This window comes from Thermobia domestica, unplaced genomic scaffold (assembly GCF_964235325.1).
Source record: "Thermobia domestica unplaced genomic scaffold, izTheDome1.hap1.1 HAP1_SCAFFOLD_891, whole genome shotgun sequence".
In the NCBI taxonomy this organism is placed as follows: domain Eukaryota; kingdom Metazoa; phylum Arthropoda; class Insecta; order Zygentoma; family Lepismatidae; genus Thermobia; species Thermobia domestica.
Genome location: NW_027656601.1, coordinates 1,308 through 16,971, shown reverse-complemented (window position 1 = coordinate 16,971; position 15,664 = coordinate 1,308). Strand labels below are relative to the sequence as shown.

The 15,664-nt window shown below is 33.6% G+C and overlaps 1 protein-coding gene across 2 annotated transcripts in view; it reads left to right on the top strand.

Annotated features, from left to right (window-relative positions):
• Positions 1-12,189, top strand: part of LOC145677456 (uncharacterized) — a gene marked incomplete at both ends in the record, with an annotated part of 66,522 nt that extends 54,333 nt beyond the window's left edge. For both annotated transcript variants that reach the window (XM_081747930.1, XM_081747929.1), the window contains 2 exon segments: positions 1,959-2,081; positions 12,102-12,189. In XM_081747930.1, coding sequence (XP_081604056.1) covers positions 1,959-2,081; positions 12,102-12,189 — 211 coding nt within the window.
• Between the last annotated feature and the right edge of the window lie 3,475 nt (positions 12,190-15,664).

The following is a 15,664-nucleotide window of genomic DNA, read 5'->3' as shown; positions in this document are numbered from 1 at the left end:
CTTATGTAATTTCCCCTATGTTAAAAAATGGGTTGAAATAATTGGTCGTAAAAGAGAACGAATACACCCCATTATTCTTTGTTATATTGAAATAGGGCTGGAAAACTAAGTCAAACTCTTTTATTAGCTCTGCTACATGTTCGAAGTCTTATGTAATTTCTGCTATGTTACATAAGGGTTGGAAAATGTGATCATAGTGTTTTGTTTACTCTGCTATGTTACATACTTGTGTTCGTGGTCTCAGTGTAATTTCTGATTGGATTATATGTTCATTGTATTAAGTAATTTTTACTATTTTAAAATAGGGGTTGAAAAACGTGGTCATAGAAAATAAGAATACAGTCCCATTATTCTAGTGGTCTTTGCCAAATTATATAGGAGTGCTGCTAAAATGTGCGTTTGCAGTGTGTGTGTAATTTTTGCTATATTAAAATAGGGGTTGGAAAATGTGGTTGTAAAAGAGAACGAGTGCACCCCTAAAATGGTGTTAAAGGGAATGAGAACACCCAAAAAGGGGTCAAAGAAGAGAAGAGTTTTCCGGGTGTTCAGTTTTCCATAGCTGGGCGATACGAGTGGCATCATGTATCGTGCGACACTGGAAAATTGAGTCGTTGCCATCAGGAGGCCCTGGAAATAGGCGATTTCTAGGGTAGTGTAGGTCAAGTGACACCCACCAACTGTTTGAATCACCGAAAGAAGTTCCGACCGTCATGCACACCAAGTTCTCTGGCTCTGAGATTGTTCTGTGGGTTGTGACCAGTGAGAACGACATGATGCCTCCACAGTTTTTTAGCCAAGGTGCCAGAGTCAACGCCGTTGCTTACGTCGATGTGTTGAAAACGGTTACGCAACCCTGGATTACTGCTATAGAACGTAGCGTGCCATTTGGTTTTCATCAGGTTTCATCTTTCGCCAATACGGCCCACTAAACCAAAGAATGGTTGGCCACGAATTTTCACGACCACGTCACCCCAAAAATGTGGACCCCAAGCTCCACTAATGGCAACCCTTTGGAGTTTTACGTCCCTGGCGTTTTTGAAAGGGCCTCCAAAAACCATCCACACAACACCGTTGAGGCTCTAAAGGCAGCTATTGTGAATGCCATGATAACCATTCTCAGGACGTATCTAGTGCATGCCTGCTAACGGTTTCGACAGAGTTTAGAGGCAGTTATTCTGCAGATAGCAGTTTCATTGGATGATATCCTGTATTTTTTCTGTCTTCAGTCCCTGCTCCTTTCTCCGCGTAGTTTATTTTGTTCACAAATAGCTTGTGCACCCTATATATATATATATATATATATATATATATATATATATATATATATATATATATATATATAATCAGACACCTAGGAATACAGGAACAGAGGGAGCATGCCACCCAAGGTTTATGATTACGCGCAAATAACAGATTTGGTCATCATAAATCATGAGTGGCACTGCTTCCTTTTATCACTCCATTTAAACACCTGTTTTGTATATTGTTGTATTTAAAAGTATGGAATGTATGTTCAGTTTGTCTTCTCAGAAATATTGTTATTTCTTATCCCACTATTTCGGTAAATGAATGTGAGATATAGTGCTTACTGTTTATGACATTGATGTTCCTGATAATATATAACAAACTTGAAATTATATAACAATTTATTACCTGGAAACGATTGGCGTTTAATTTCTTTTACACATATTTACTATCAGTTGTGAGATCAGCATTTCAGTCAAACTTTCACCTGTAGTTCAAAATATTACTAATAAGTATCTACTTACAAGAACCATGCATTGCAGTCTTTTCTGCCTAAAGGTAATGAATGTATTTAATCATGAATAGAAAATTTTTCAAAGGTGATAATAAGAAATATAAGCTTTTCCAACAAGCATGCGCTCTCAACATTTAACATAATATGCATATACGTAAATTAAATTAAATTTGTTCAGAATGCTATATTTCTCTTTCAGTTCATGTGAAAAACTTTTCATCAACTGCACAGTTAATGCTAATCCTCTCCGATGTTGCAATTACATCAAAAGCATTACTGTTGGTGAATACAACTGCTTCATTTACAACTCTTATCAAATAAGGTATTATTTATCTTTCCATACATTGAAGGTTGTTAACATTAAAAAGCAAGGTTCTCTTCAAATAAACAAATATAATATGGTGTTTGATAGAGTCTGAACACTGCGATTCTTTCATGTAAGATATTGAATGTACTGAGGAAAGTATGTGATTCTGACATGTTTTATGTGTGCAGATAACAAGTAGGCATTTGGGTTTCTAGGAAATCGTGTGAATATTTAGTGTAGAATATCAGAAAAGTTTTTCTTTCATTGGTTTTGAATGTAAAATAATTAATCTATATTTAAGTGTGCCGATAGTACCTACAGAACAATTGATATGATGAAGTTATAAAGTGACCTTATTTAACCTTGGGCATTCCAAGGAAACTTGAACGACGTTCAAACTTCCATTCTGTTTCACAGCATTAAACATTTGTAAACCCTCTGAATGTTTAACTTTATTTGTTTCAATGTTACCTTTACTTTTGTTAGCTATATGTTTTATATCTCTACCGAAATTTTATGAAAAATGTCACGTTATGCAGCGGGCTTTGTTTTGCGAAAATTTCTTTCATCTACAAAATTATCGTATTCGTTTAAAAATGTATTATTGTTATGTGACATTCACACATTAAAATTAACAACAATATTTTTCGTTATTATACTCTTTCCGAAATTTGCAGTCGAAAAAATAAGTTGAGATTCTAAGAACGAGATGTGCGTTGTACCACAGTTTAATTTGAGAAAACCATTGCATCGGTGTAAAACATATGTTTCAAATATGAAAAACAGTTAAAATGTATTTTCTTTTTTACATTTTTGACCATCAACCACGATTTTATAATGAATTTGAGATACTAAAGGTACACTAGTTCTCCCTTCTAGAACACCGTGTGATATCACTTACTAGTTCTTGATAAATTCTAAGTAATCGATAACTGTAATTTAGTAAGAAGAATAATCAAAAATAAACTGGATCATAAATAAATATAAATGCCGATGACTGGTTCTAATAAAATTTCACTAAGATCTACCTACATATACTCACACTTTCTCTTCGTTAACATGTGCATGATTGTTGAATTTGTCTCTAGAAGGGGAACTTTGAACAAGAGAATTTATCGCTCACAGTATAAGAACAAATTGAACTTAAAAGTATTATTTTGCAATAGAGTGGATTTGAACTGAAGAATATGGGATAATTAGACAAGCACCTATAACATGTCGGCTATTTTTCCACTACCGACGAAGTTTGCTAACTTGATATTTGTTTTCATAAAATGAAGATGGGAGAGAGAAAGAACTAAAAATGTTTGAATGAAGAAAATAAATAAACAAAGACACATTTCGCTTTGCTAATGAAGGTTAAACTAGCCACGTTTCGATTAGAACTGCCCTTTTGAAGAAGTCTTTTGGATTACTAACAATCGAGCGATAGTTGAAACATACTTTGCTTAGACCTTTGCATCCCAAGGGATGAATTTATGAAGAGAAAGACAAACATTTATGAAATATATTCTTATTATGATAGTAAAAGAAAGAAAATTAAAATAAAATTTTGAAGCAATAATTACAGCGTTGACAAATTTCATAGTTTCACTCTGAAATCACTGGGCAATAACTACTATAACATTTTTACTATACTAAAATTAACATATTGCTAAATATTTGATGATAATAATAGAAGAGCGATAATACAGGGTTACCAAATGCTCTGGTTCATCTTGCAATCATCAGGCCATATCTAGCATTGCACTTTCTTATGGTAGAACTGATGAAAGCATTCAAAAATCAGTGCATTGGATGGAGAGAAAAGGTTAAAGGTGTGGTTTCACACTTAAACGAATGCGTCGGAAAGATTAGTTACCGAGAAAATTGACAAAATATTTTCACCAATATATTCGGCTACTTTGGTCAAGAAAAATGAGGAATCAGATTTTTTAAATTCGCGGTTAAAAAGTATTGTGTATCCACTCGGTAAAATTAAAAAAGTTACTCCTGCCAAGTAGTGCTATGATACAATTTTCTTAGATCGTGTTATATTGAATCACTATAACTATTATTGTATTGCAAGCGTACTTTTAAGTATACATTATTTGTACAGGGGCGTCGTTAGTCACAAGTTATTAGTATTCCAAAAAAATCTTAAGAAAGGCTGTCTTAACAGAGACGTGGTTACTTTATCTTTCATTCGGAAGGTAAAATAAGTTTTTTTATTTTTTTTACTCAAACATTTTTCTTCTTCCTCTCACCAATCTTCATTTTATGAAAACAAATATCAAATTAGGATACTTCGTCGGTAGTGGAAAAATATTTCAGGTGTTATAGGCACTTATCTAGTAATGCCATGTTCCTCAGTTCAAATCCACTCTACTGCAAATTAATACTCTCATGTTTCACTTGTTCTTACACGGTGAACAATAAATTCTCTTTGCTCAAAGTTTTTCATCTAGAGGTGAGACTCAATGATCATGCTAATATTAACCAAGATAAAGAGAGAGTGGAGATAGATCTAATAGAAATACTATCAGGAACTCATATTTCCATTTGTTTATTTTCCAATTATTTTTTTGTTTATTATTTTCCACTAAATTACAGTTCTCGATTACTTAGGATATAGGAAGGAGTAGTAAATGATATTCACGGCATTATAGAAGAGATAACTCGTGTACCTGTAATATCCTAAATGCTACTAATGGAGGCGTGTTTTTTATTAAGTGGATATTAAATTACGAACTCCCATTATGCGCTCAACTATGTCAAAGTACACATTTTTACTATTTGTCACATTTGAAATGTATGGCAATGTTTTCTATTGATGCAATCGTTCTCTCAAGTTAAACTGTCACACATTGCACATTTTGTTTTTGCTTTCTTAGTTTGTTCTTTATTTTTCGATTGCAATTTTCAAACACCGGGATAAGAATAATATAACAACAAAAATATTCTTTTTAGCTGTAACGTGTGATCGATACATGATAATAATACCTTTTAAATAGATATGATTATTTTGCTGATAAAGAACATTTTCACGAAACAGAGATGGGAGTCACGTCACCAAAGACGACGTGCAAAGTTTCAGTTAAGATATTAACACTGAATACTAACAAATATGAAGAAAACGTTGACACGATTGATATAAAAGGTTCGGAGAAAGTTTATGAAATATTTTATGCTGTGAATCAGAATTAAAGTTTGAAGAAATTGATTTCTCCTTTGTATACCTAATGTTAAATGAGATCACTTTGTAACTTTCTCATGGTATCAATGGTTCTGTAGATATTAAGCGGTGTGTTCTCCCCGACTGTTTATTCATTGCAGAGATATGGATTTTATTCTACTTTTATGTAATTTACTACACTGTCATCTTTCGAACACACTCGAGTGCTTGTAGAATGCCTTACTTAGTTCTCAACCCAGCAAACTTCACAGCAAAGTTGGTTGTCTAACATTGAAGGATGTAAAAACAGCAAGTTTCAATGCAATTTTGTTCGCCTGTATTCATATTGATTACTCAGTAATTAACGAGAATAGTAAACGAACATTTTATCCCCATCACGATAGAATCAGTGGCCGTTACAAACTGTATATTAAAATTCCGTCATCGAAAGATCTGAAGAAAGGACACATCAAGTAAGATTAACAAACAAAGGGAACTCAAACAAATTATAACAAAGATCAAAAGAAATGATAAAAGAAAAAACACAAAATACAACACATAATAACTAAAATACAATTTATTTGCCTCAACAAAAATATGTTTGTCTAATTATTACAATTCATAACACCATTCGATGTGTATTACAGTGGCATTATGTTATAAAATAGTACTCTCTATTTTACTGATAATATTTTGTATCTTACTTTTCCTTACGATGATGAATTTAATTAAACTTGCATAATAAAACCCAAAGTCAAGGGAAGTATTCTACTCCAAAATAAGTTTAAAATAATTCAATCATCATGCTTTGTTCATCGTGTGCAGACGATAGACAATTTTGATATGAGTTTGGGTATAATAATCACAGAAATGCCCCTTCCGCCTTAAATATGGAATTTTCCAGAACAAAGTGTCTCCCAGTGCTTTTCAGTATCAACTCTACCCGATAACAAGGTCTAAATCCGAAGGAAGTTTAAATGAGTGAAATTGAATATCGTTATCTTGATTTCATTCTGCTTGCTAATTACATTGCATCTGTTGTGGAAAAATACCTACTAGGATCAGAGTCCAGAGGAGAATGCTATGGTGCAATTTTAGCCACTGCGGTGCTGTTGTCTGTTTCCGCATGTTGCAGAGTGCTTTGTAGCACGGTGGTATTTCTGGATGACGACATGTTCCGGAACTTAGGAAACAAATACTATACAGCCTTGTTGTTGTAGCTTGTAACATATCATAAGAGTGTGTTGCAGTAAGGTATGACTATTGTCCACTTTGTGGGTGTGCTATATGAAGAGAGATTAATAACTCTAACCTCACATATTTGTATATAGTGAGTGCCGTCAGGCGTTTTTATTATGAAGATTCTTTGACTGAATGAGTATTAGGTGCGTCCAAATATAATATCTCTTACCGCTTTCTACTTTTGCATCTTAATTATAGTCAGCGTCAATATGTTTATTATTATTTGGTTTATATCTTGATGTATTTTAGATTTAACAGTGCCAATTATTGTCCCCGTTCCATGTTTCATCAAACGTCTACACCGTTCTGTTTACAAGCGGATATACCTTTATCAACTATATATTATTTAAAATTCCCTGTAGTAAGTCATACGTTGACCACTGGAATTTTCTGACAGGGACGAATAATTTCATCTCTACGTAAACTGTAACTATTTGAAAATATGTTTCTTTAACCGTCATTATCTTCCTCGTAACTTTAAAATTCCTTGACTACGGAGGTTTAAATACTCTGTGCTGCATAAAATTGTACTATCCGTCACATTTTAAGAAAACTAGATGAAACAGAAAAAGAGAGAAAGTGAACTTTTCCTGTCGTAAAGACAAACTTGACTACTACATATTTTTCCATTCTCCGATATACGATTTCATTGCAAAATGTTTAATTAAGAAAATATGACCTTCATTTACACCATTATCTACAAGATTGTGCGGTCTTGTATACACTCCGGTCTTAGGATTCTGAGCTTTTTCTCAAGCGTAGCATCTCAAAAATTGTTCTTCAAAATATAAACAGCTTTTAATATTTTATGTGTCCCTTTCATTTGGCTTAAGCATTTCATTTCATTATTTGCTGAGATAATACTGGAAAAATATTAATATGAGGCACTTGTCACCGATATAATGTCTAGAATACCCTTTTCTAACAACTGTATTCAAAAAGTTTAAAATTTAAAAATTACTTATATGCCTATAATTCTACACTATAAAACATGCCAAAAATAGTCATATTCTTTTAAATAACCAAGAAAATGATGGGAAAAGAAATGTGTTATATGTGATATACAATATATGCCTTGGCTAGTTCATTGTGGCAGAAAGAGAACCTTCAGACATTTCCTCTAGCGTGGCACAACCTTCCATACATACTGTGTAAAACTTTGCCGCGAAAGAGTCCTGAACTGAAGTTTTTGTACTTCTCTGTCGTAGAAACGCTTGGATGAAAGTCACTTTCAGACGAAGATAGGAAAATAAATTATGGAGGCAGCTTCGGGACTGTTATACGGTTGATGACTGCACAGTTTCAATCAAAAACTTTGAATAAGCAGCAGAACAGACAAAATAAGCAGCTGAATGTGGGCGGACTCTGCCATGTATCAGAATAACTCAAAATCATAGCATTCCTCACCGCCAATTTTGATTATTCAGTATTTGGCAATATACTTCTGTTGTAATTGTTTATAGAGTCTCTTTAGCCAACAGTGTATGTACGTGGGACGTAAAATAAAGATTTCATATCATTTGTAATGGTTCTTCTCCCAAGAATATCTCACATCTTTTTGGTCCCAAAAGACGGTTGCTATGAGTTGATGAACCAACGTGTTGGAATCTCTTCGCTTTGATGAGTTAGAGTGCCGGAATTGCATTGACTGTTGCTTTGACTCCGTAGTGGTTTACGATGTCGAGGGTTCATCCTCCGGTAGTAGGCTGTATGAGAAAAAATAAAATTTAACCTCCTCCAATGGGCCGAAAATCATGTACAACTATATTTCGTTTGATCTTTGAGAACGTTAATACACTTCTGGAGCCCACCTCGAACACAGTTTGTGGCAACTCAGAGTGTGAGTCAAAATCGAAGCATTATTTTAGAAGATACTTGTGGTAACTGTCTGACGAGATCAAATATTGTAAACTGGCTATTGGATCGCACTTTATAGTTCATTCATTCCACAAGATTGTCCGCTTGAAAACTAGACTTTCGCAACGTACATCTTAATGAAATTTTGAACGACCTTGAAAAAAGTAATTGCACCAATACATGACTCTTTCTTTGTTTATTTATTCCTGTCTGTAAAAAGCACGCAAATTCCGATACATATCAGCCCCATACGAAAACGTTTATATGATATAGGATTCAGAAATTCTTTGACAGAGCACACCTCACATTTGGTGAAATTAACCACTTCACGTTAGTGTTACTTCGTACAAGGGTCCACTCGAACGAGTGTATCTCTGCTATTAGTCCAGATTCTAGTGAATGTTTCTGTGGATGCTCACTTTCACCAGTGTGTCAACCTCCGCTTAGAAATATCAGTTCTTATTGACTGGAGCCATATTTATTAATAATATAAAAGCTATATTCTCAGAAATATTGCACTCAACAGTAGCAATGATCTACTTCAAATGCACTAAAGCAGTGGCGCCATTTATAAAATGAAGAAGTTAACTTCGTGTTGGACGTGCACAGAAATTGTGATATTAGACGTAGAATCTTACTCTGTCTCTGTGTTTTGTTGACAAAATTAGATTTCTTCGTCAAAGCAGAACGTACAAAATAGAATCAAACAGCTAACAATAGTGACTTAACAATGTTATTATGGCTAGGATTTGCCACTGAGTTTTCTCATTCTCTTACTTTCTCAAAACGTTATTGCACAAATGAAATTTGGTAATGAATATTGTAATGGCTTTATGTTTTAATAAGAACATGATAACGAACAAAGATCTGCTGCGAAGCGTTTTGGCATAATGCTAACACACAAATTGCTTCTAAAGATAAAATAAAGATGAATATGTATATTTAACCGTTTAAGGACCGGACATGGATCCACTGGTGCGAATTCTTCAAAATTTTCAATTTCTGTCCTTTTTCCATCCCTAATTAAATTTCCGTTTTGATTTGTCGAGTACCACTTGCCAACATCCTGTGACGTGATGTTCCCTTTTGGGAACATTGGTATCTCGTGTGTACAGAATTCGCGTTTTCTTAATTTTACTGTCACAATACTTTCTATAAGTAATTATTTAATTACCTTAATGAATTTCATATAGACTACGTTTCTATGACTTTATTACGAACACACACGCGCATATATATATATATATATATATATATATATATATATATATATATACGAATTGCATGTCTTCCCTTCACATCACATATAATAATACTTAGAAGTAAAATAACACATTGTTTTTACACCGAGCAAATTCCAATAGCTATTTCCAACATTTCTTCTCTTGTTATAGTTGTATTAGATATGAGGGTAAATATATATTGGATTGCTCGAGTTTTTACGTATGGGTACACTTGAATACCTACGAGCTTTTATTTTACATATGTTTTTACTATTCTTTCTATTCCACTTGCTCTTTGTATATGTACATGTATTTATTAGTATTTTTGTAAACTCTATATAACTAGTATTTGTTTGGAAATTTAAAAACGCATATTTGCCAAAAAAATCCATTTTGAATACTAGACGTATGAATTTTGCTGAGCGTAAGCTAACACCACAATGTAATGCGTGTCAGAGTTTCGAGCTTTGAGAGGAACATGCGATCTTGGACCTGGCCTAATTGATGTCATGTTTCCAATGCGAAAAAGATACATGGTAACTTCCCTCAATAACTGTAGATATGTGAGTTCATTGTTTGTATTCAATTCACAATGCAATTTCCAAGAAGAAACAGTTGCTAAATTGAGCGCATTTTTGAAAAGATTCCATCACAATTTCTTGGATCGAAGTTTGGGTCTGTATGATGCAAGACGACTTTCCATAACGTCAACACCTCACATTTCTTTATTGTACTTTTGAATAACGAATGGTAGACTAATAATTGGAACCTTTTTTTTATGTGCACGAGAATATCTCCTCACTGATCCTACTGACAAGTGTGTAAAACAGTTTAAACCAATAGTTACAACTGCACTGTCATTCCACTTTACAAAGCACATATTACCACCACTTTTGACGTCAAACTTTCCTCTTTCCTTCCTAGCAAGTTCTTTCTGAGGACTCACGGGACACTGTTGAACACGATTATCTCTTACTGTCCCAGTTGCTCGAATGCATTTTCCTTCTAATTCTAAAAGAATATCATAAGACGTGAAGAAATTATGGAAAAAGACTTCGTGATGGTCATTATTTTCTATGATGTGAGGCTACGAATAACTTTCGTTCCTAATGGAATATTCTTACTAAGGCTATCAGCACTATTGTCTTTTCCACCATAGAGGTCCATTGCATAGGGATAACTGTCAGAAGAACATAAAAACCTTATTTTGTAACCAAAACAGATTGGTTTTCCTCTAATGAATATTTTGCAGGTGTGATGCCCATAGTACGGAAACATGCTTTCATCAATGTTCAGCGATTGGTGAAAGATACCAAACTGTTGCAACTTGTTCTGTAGTTCATCGTATATAGGTCGTATTTCCCCAAATTTGTCACCATTTGGTAAGTTACAATTGTAAACAATATAGAAATAGTTCTTTGTTTGTTCGAAACGGGCTCTGGGTATTAAGGATGACAATCGGTATACACAAGTCGTCTGCTGTACTCCAGTACGACTTCTCAGAAGGAAGAACATGATACCCGCTGAGAATAAACTAAAAATTGTAGTAGCTGTCCATATGATGTATTTATATGTGGAGCTCCCTTCTGCTGTGCGTACAAATTAGACATTTGAACAAGATGTTCAATGTATGATTGGGGCAAGATCTTGAAGAAAATATCCTTCGGAGGACTACCGTCAAGATGAGGATGAGAAACCACAAGTTTTTCTGGTGAACTGGAAATGGGATTGAGGCAAGGTTTCGAACATTTTTCCACTTAGGCACACTCTGTTCCCCTTTGTTTTTAGATGATGAAGTTGACGGTATATTTTCAAGTTCATATGCGTCATCGATGGCATTATTCACTGCCACTATCAAATCACCACATACGTCCTTAGGCGCAACAAGAACTAATTCGTCTTCATTTATGTGTTCCACGTCTGTCGTATCACTTGTTTCATCTGGAGGAAGAATGCAAACATCTGTTTCCTCATTATCAGGAACACACAGTGTCCAATGTCTCTACTATTTCATTCAGCGTAAGAAATTTCTTTGCCATTTCGCTATTTTAGAGAACAAATATTCAAACAAACACGCGACGTACCAATGTTCCCAAATGGGAACATTAAAGTATTTTAGTTGCGCAATAAGGAATAATGGTCACAAACGCACCTTCACTCACACTACAAAAAGTACACACATTGAACTCTCAACTGTCCACAATTAGTCTTGCCAACTTTTATATTACGTAGTAAGCACGCAGTGTTGCTACCTTATGTGAAAACATGAAAAATTCAATTGTAAAAAAATCGAAATAAACCATTTAATATACATTGTTGTGAAATTAAGGCAAATAAAACAATTAACAATTCATTCATTTATAATACTACTTAATGTCGGTCAGAAATATAGAATATATACAACGCTAGATCGCTGAAAAGTTGCTGTTCCCAAAAGGGAACAATGGTACCTAAACGGTTAAATCAAAATTTTACTAATTATAGTTCTTCCTATCAAAATAATTTTAAGCTTATTTTTTTCCTATTACTATTATTATAATTGTTATTATTGTTATTCAGAGAGACTATCGTGCCAGGATGGGCAGTAAATGAAAATACAGAGATAGTAATGATGAACTCGCAATATGTCTTACCTACACGAATACAGGTAAGTTTTTGTTGCTTAAAATGAAACTATTTTTTGTAAGGTTGACAATTTTATTTAAAGGAAATCATGAAATTGAAATTTTAAAACAACAAACATATGCCATATAAAACATTTTAGCTATATATATATATATATATATATATATATATATATATATATATATATATATATATATATATATATATATATATAACTTTGTTTCGAACCATTATCAGATATTCATTACTTACTATTTTCGAATATATTTCTATTATTAGATAAATATTGCTTGAATTTGTGAATTTATGATCGTCACATGAAACATATGGTTTGAAAAAATGTTTTACGCATATGTATATGTAATATAATTTAATGATTTCGATACCAATATAGACATATGACTATTTGCAGCAACTCTTACGAGTTCTACTAGCTTTTTACACAGAAGATATACATAGTGTTCTTTTAAAAACGTTAATTGGTGTTTATCAATATTAAATTATTGCGATCGAGCTATAGAGTGAACGGTAACCATCTTCATTTATTGAATAAAATTACGACGAATGGACATTCGTAGTTTGATCAATATAGCAAAAATAATGCTCCGAGTGAGTAACATAAGCATCTGTAAGGCTATCCATTTCCGGACCACATTTGTTAAATAAATATTTCTATACAACAATTAAATAAACAGATCTACGTTGCTACTATTTTTGACCACAGATCTTACATATAGAATTTGGTTACAACTAAAATGCTGCTATTCACGGCAGTCAAACGGTGGCTCTAATTAACGCATTTCATTGAAATACACTGGTAAAAATACTATTGAGTCTATTTGGAAGCGAGTTACACTGAACAAATATTAGTTCCACTATCCGCTACCTGGAGAAAGTGTTGCGCTGTACAGGCCGTAACACACGTGAGTTCACCCTTCATACACAGGATCTTGTGAGGAGTACCACCTAATGCTCGGGTGGTGTCACGAAAATTGGCCATACAACGCTCAACAGTGACGAAAGTTCTTAGAGCAATTTTACACTTGTATCCTTAGAGCATTCGCCCAGTACAGATTGATGTGAATGCCATGTGGTTGTGGAGCGTCCTGTTGACTGATGAGGTGCATTTTACACTAGAAGGGGCAGTGAGCACGCACAACTTTCCTGTATGGGGCTCGGATAATCGACATGCTGTGCAGGAACAGCCATTAGACTCTACGTACGTGGCCGAGTGGTGTGGATTCACAGGAATGTTCATTATTGGGCTGTTTTCTTAGAAGAGGTAACATCCCAATGAATTGTCACCTGTACCGTGAAATCGGCATGTTATAGGGACCTTTTAATACGACATCTGATCTGTAAGAACTGATTTATTAAACCTAGGCCTCTTCTTCAAATGTCAATATCTAAGTCACAACTTTCTTTCAGCTACTTACTAAAATAAAATATATCTAGACTGCTTGTTAGAAACAGTGCAAGTCAAAAAACAAAGGTTTTAAGGAGGCGATTTCCTTATTTTACCAAGAATAGGTATGAATTACTTATACTAACAGCACCAAGATGTGATTATTCAACTCGCGTTTAGAATTTGCGTATACCAAGTTAACCGGAAGTGGAGCATGACACGTAGATCATCAATTTTAAGTTATCTCATTTTGACCAATTTCTGACTTATACTGTTTCTCCGGCGCGGTCGAGATATAATATTCATGTCTTTTTGTTGATGTCATTTTAGGAATTTCACCTGTGTATATTTTTCCATTGCACTAATTCTAAAGCATTTCGTGACAGGTACAATCTTACATAGGTTTCATTAAAGCAGTGTGAGAAATAAACGTATTTAAAATCTTCCAAACTAAATGGCTTAGAGAAGTATAAGTTGTAATATAAAATAAGAGTAATTTATAAATTTTTATATTAGCTTTTTAATTTCAAGTAATAGAAACTCAGTATATATAGTATGTCCTGAGTATATATTGTATGTATATAGTATGTCCTGAGCATTTTATACAGTATTGAAGAAAAATTCAACAATAGTGAAGAATAGAATCATCAACAAATTTCTGTATTGTTTATTTTTTTTATATTAACCCCTTACAACAGTTTTCATAGCCCAAAAATAATACCTAGTTCTTTAAATATTATGGACTACTATGTGATATGGTTTTCGATAGTTGCATTTGTAGTTAAGTTTAATGTTTTTGAGTAAGAACTCTTCAATATGTTGCCTAACTTTGTCTTCACTCAAACTATCATCATTTTAATTTTAATTAAAATGTATCAGCTCTTCTTAATTAGACATATGTTCATAGTTTTCCTTTACTATAGCTTTATAATAATCTTTCAAACTTTTTAACCTCATAGTTTGCATAATATTGTAAAGATTTTTGAAGTTTATAGTTTGTTTTTGTATTACACACACATTCACTATGACAACTATTGGGTTTTAACCACAAGTGGAATTTAAAGTACCAAAACCTGTTAAGTGACATTCGCCAAGACGTTGTTTAAGATCACTATGATATACAATATATTCCTTAAAAATATATTGTAATACTCAATAGAGGCAGAGTTGAATTCTACATTTGTGATAGAAACATTATAATCTTCAGCATTTGGCAATCGGTAAGTTTATATAATTCTTGTTGTAAAACTGAATGTCATTAAATGCGAACGAATAAGAAACAAATTCAAGGATAAATAAATTGCTAGCCATATATGTATAGTTAGTTTCCAGAAGCAAACCTGCTGAAGAGGGAAGGAAACTAATAGGAAAGTATTAGGAAACTAATGACAATTCCAGGAGGGAATCGCAACTCAGGAAGTAGTTATATGAAATCGACTAGTCAGAGAGGTTACGTATTAGTTCCTACTTTGTAGTCTAAAATTTTAATAATTATATAGCTTCAGTACAATACTCGAAATTACGTATATTTCTTAGAAGTACGTTACGGAGTAACAGTGGGAGCACGACAAAGAAAAATGATAGCTTCTTTTAAAGTATAAATGACATTCTGCTCAAGTAGATAGATAGCTGCATATGTAGCGAAAATATAATGAGGTGAAATACTGAGCATCATAAATTATATCCATTTAGCATACTTTAAGTTGAAGCGTCGACGATAACCTGGGCTATTCATAGCATATCTTCAGTCTTCACTGGAAAATGATCAATGTCATAGAGATGTAAATGCACTCTCTGTGGGAAAGAAGCCACAGAGAAAGCACTGTACAGAAAATGCACGATATCTCTATGGGCATAGCATCTAGAAGGAAAGTAAGCTAGGCTACGACCACACATAACATCCCTGTCTCAGGATCGATGTATGTTACTTGCCACTAAAGGCAACCAGTTCGAGTGGATAACAATAAAATTCATTAGTTATTTAGATCTGCAACAATCAACCTCCAGTAGATTTTAACCAATGACAGAATAAGCTACAGAAGATTTTAAGAGTGAACCAGATCGACGGATATAAAAGCAGAACAATGAGGAG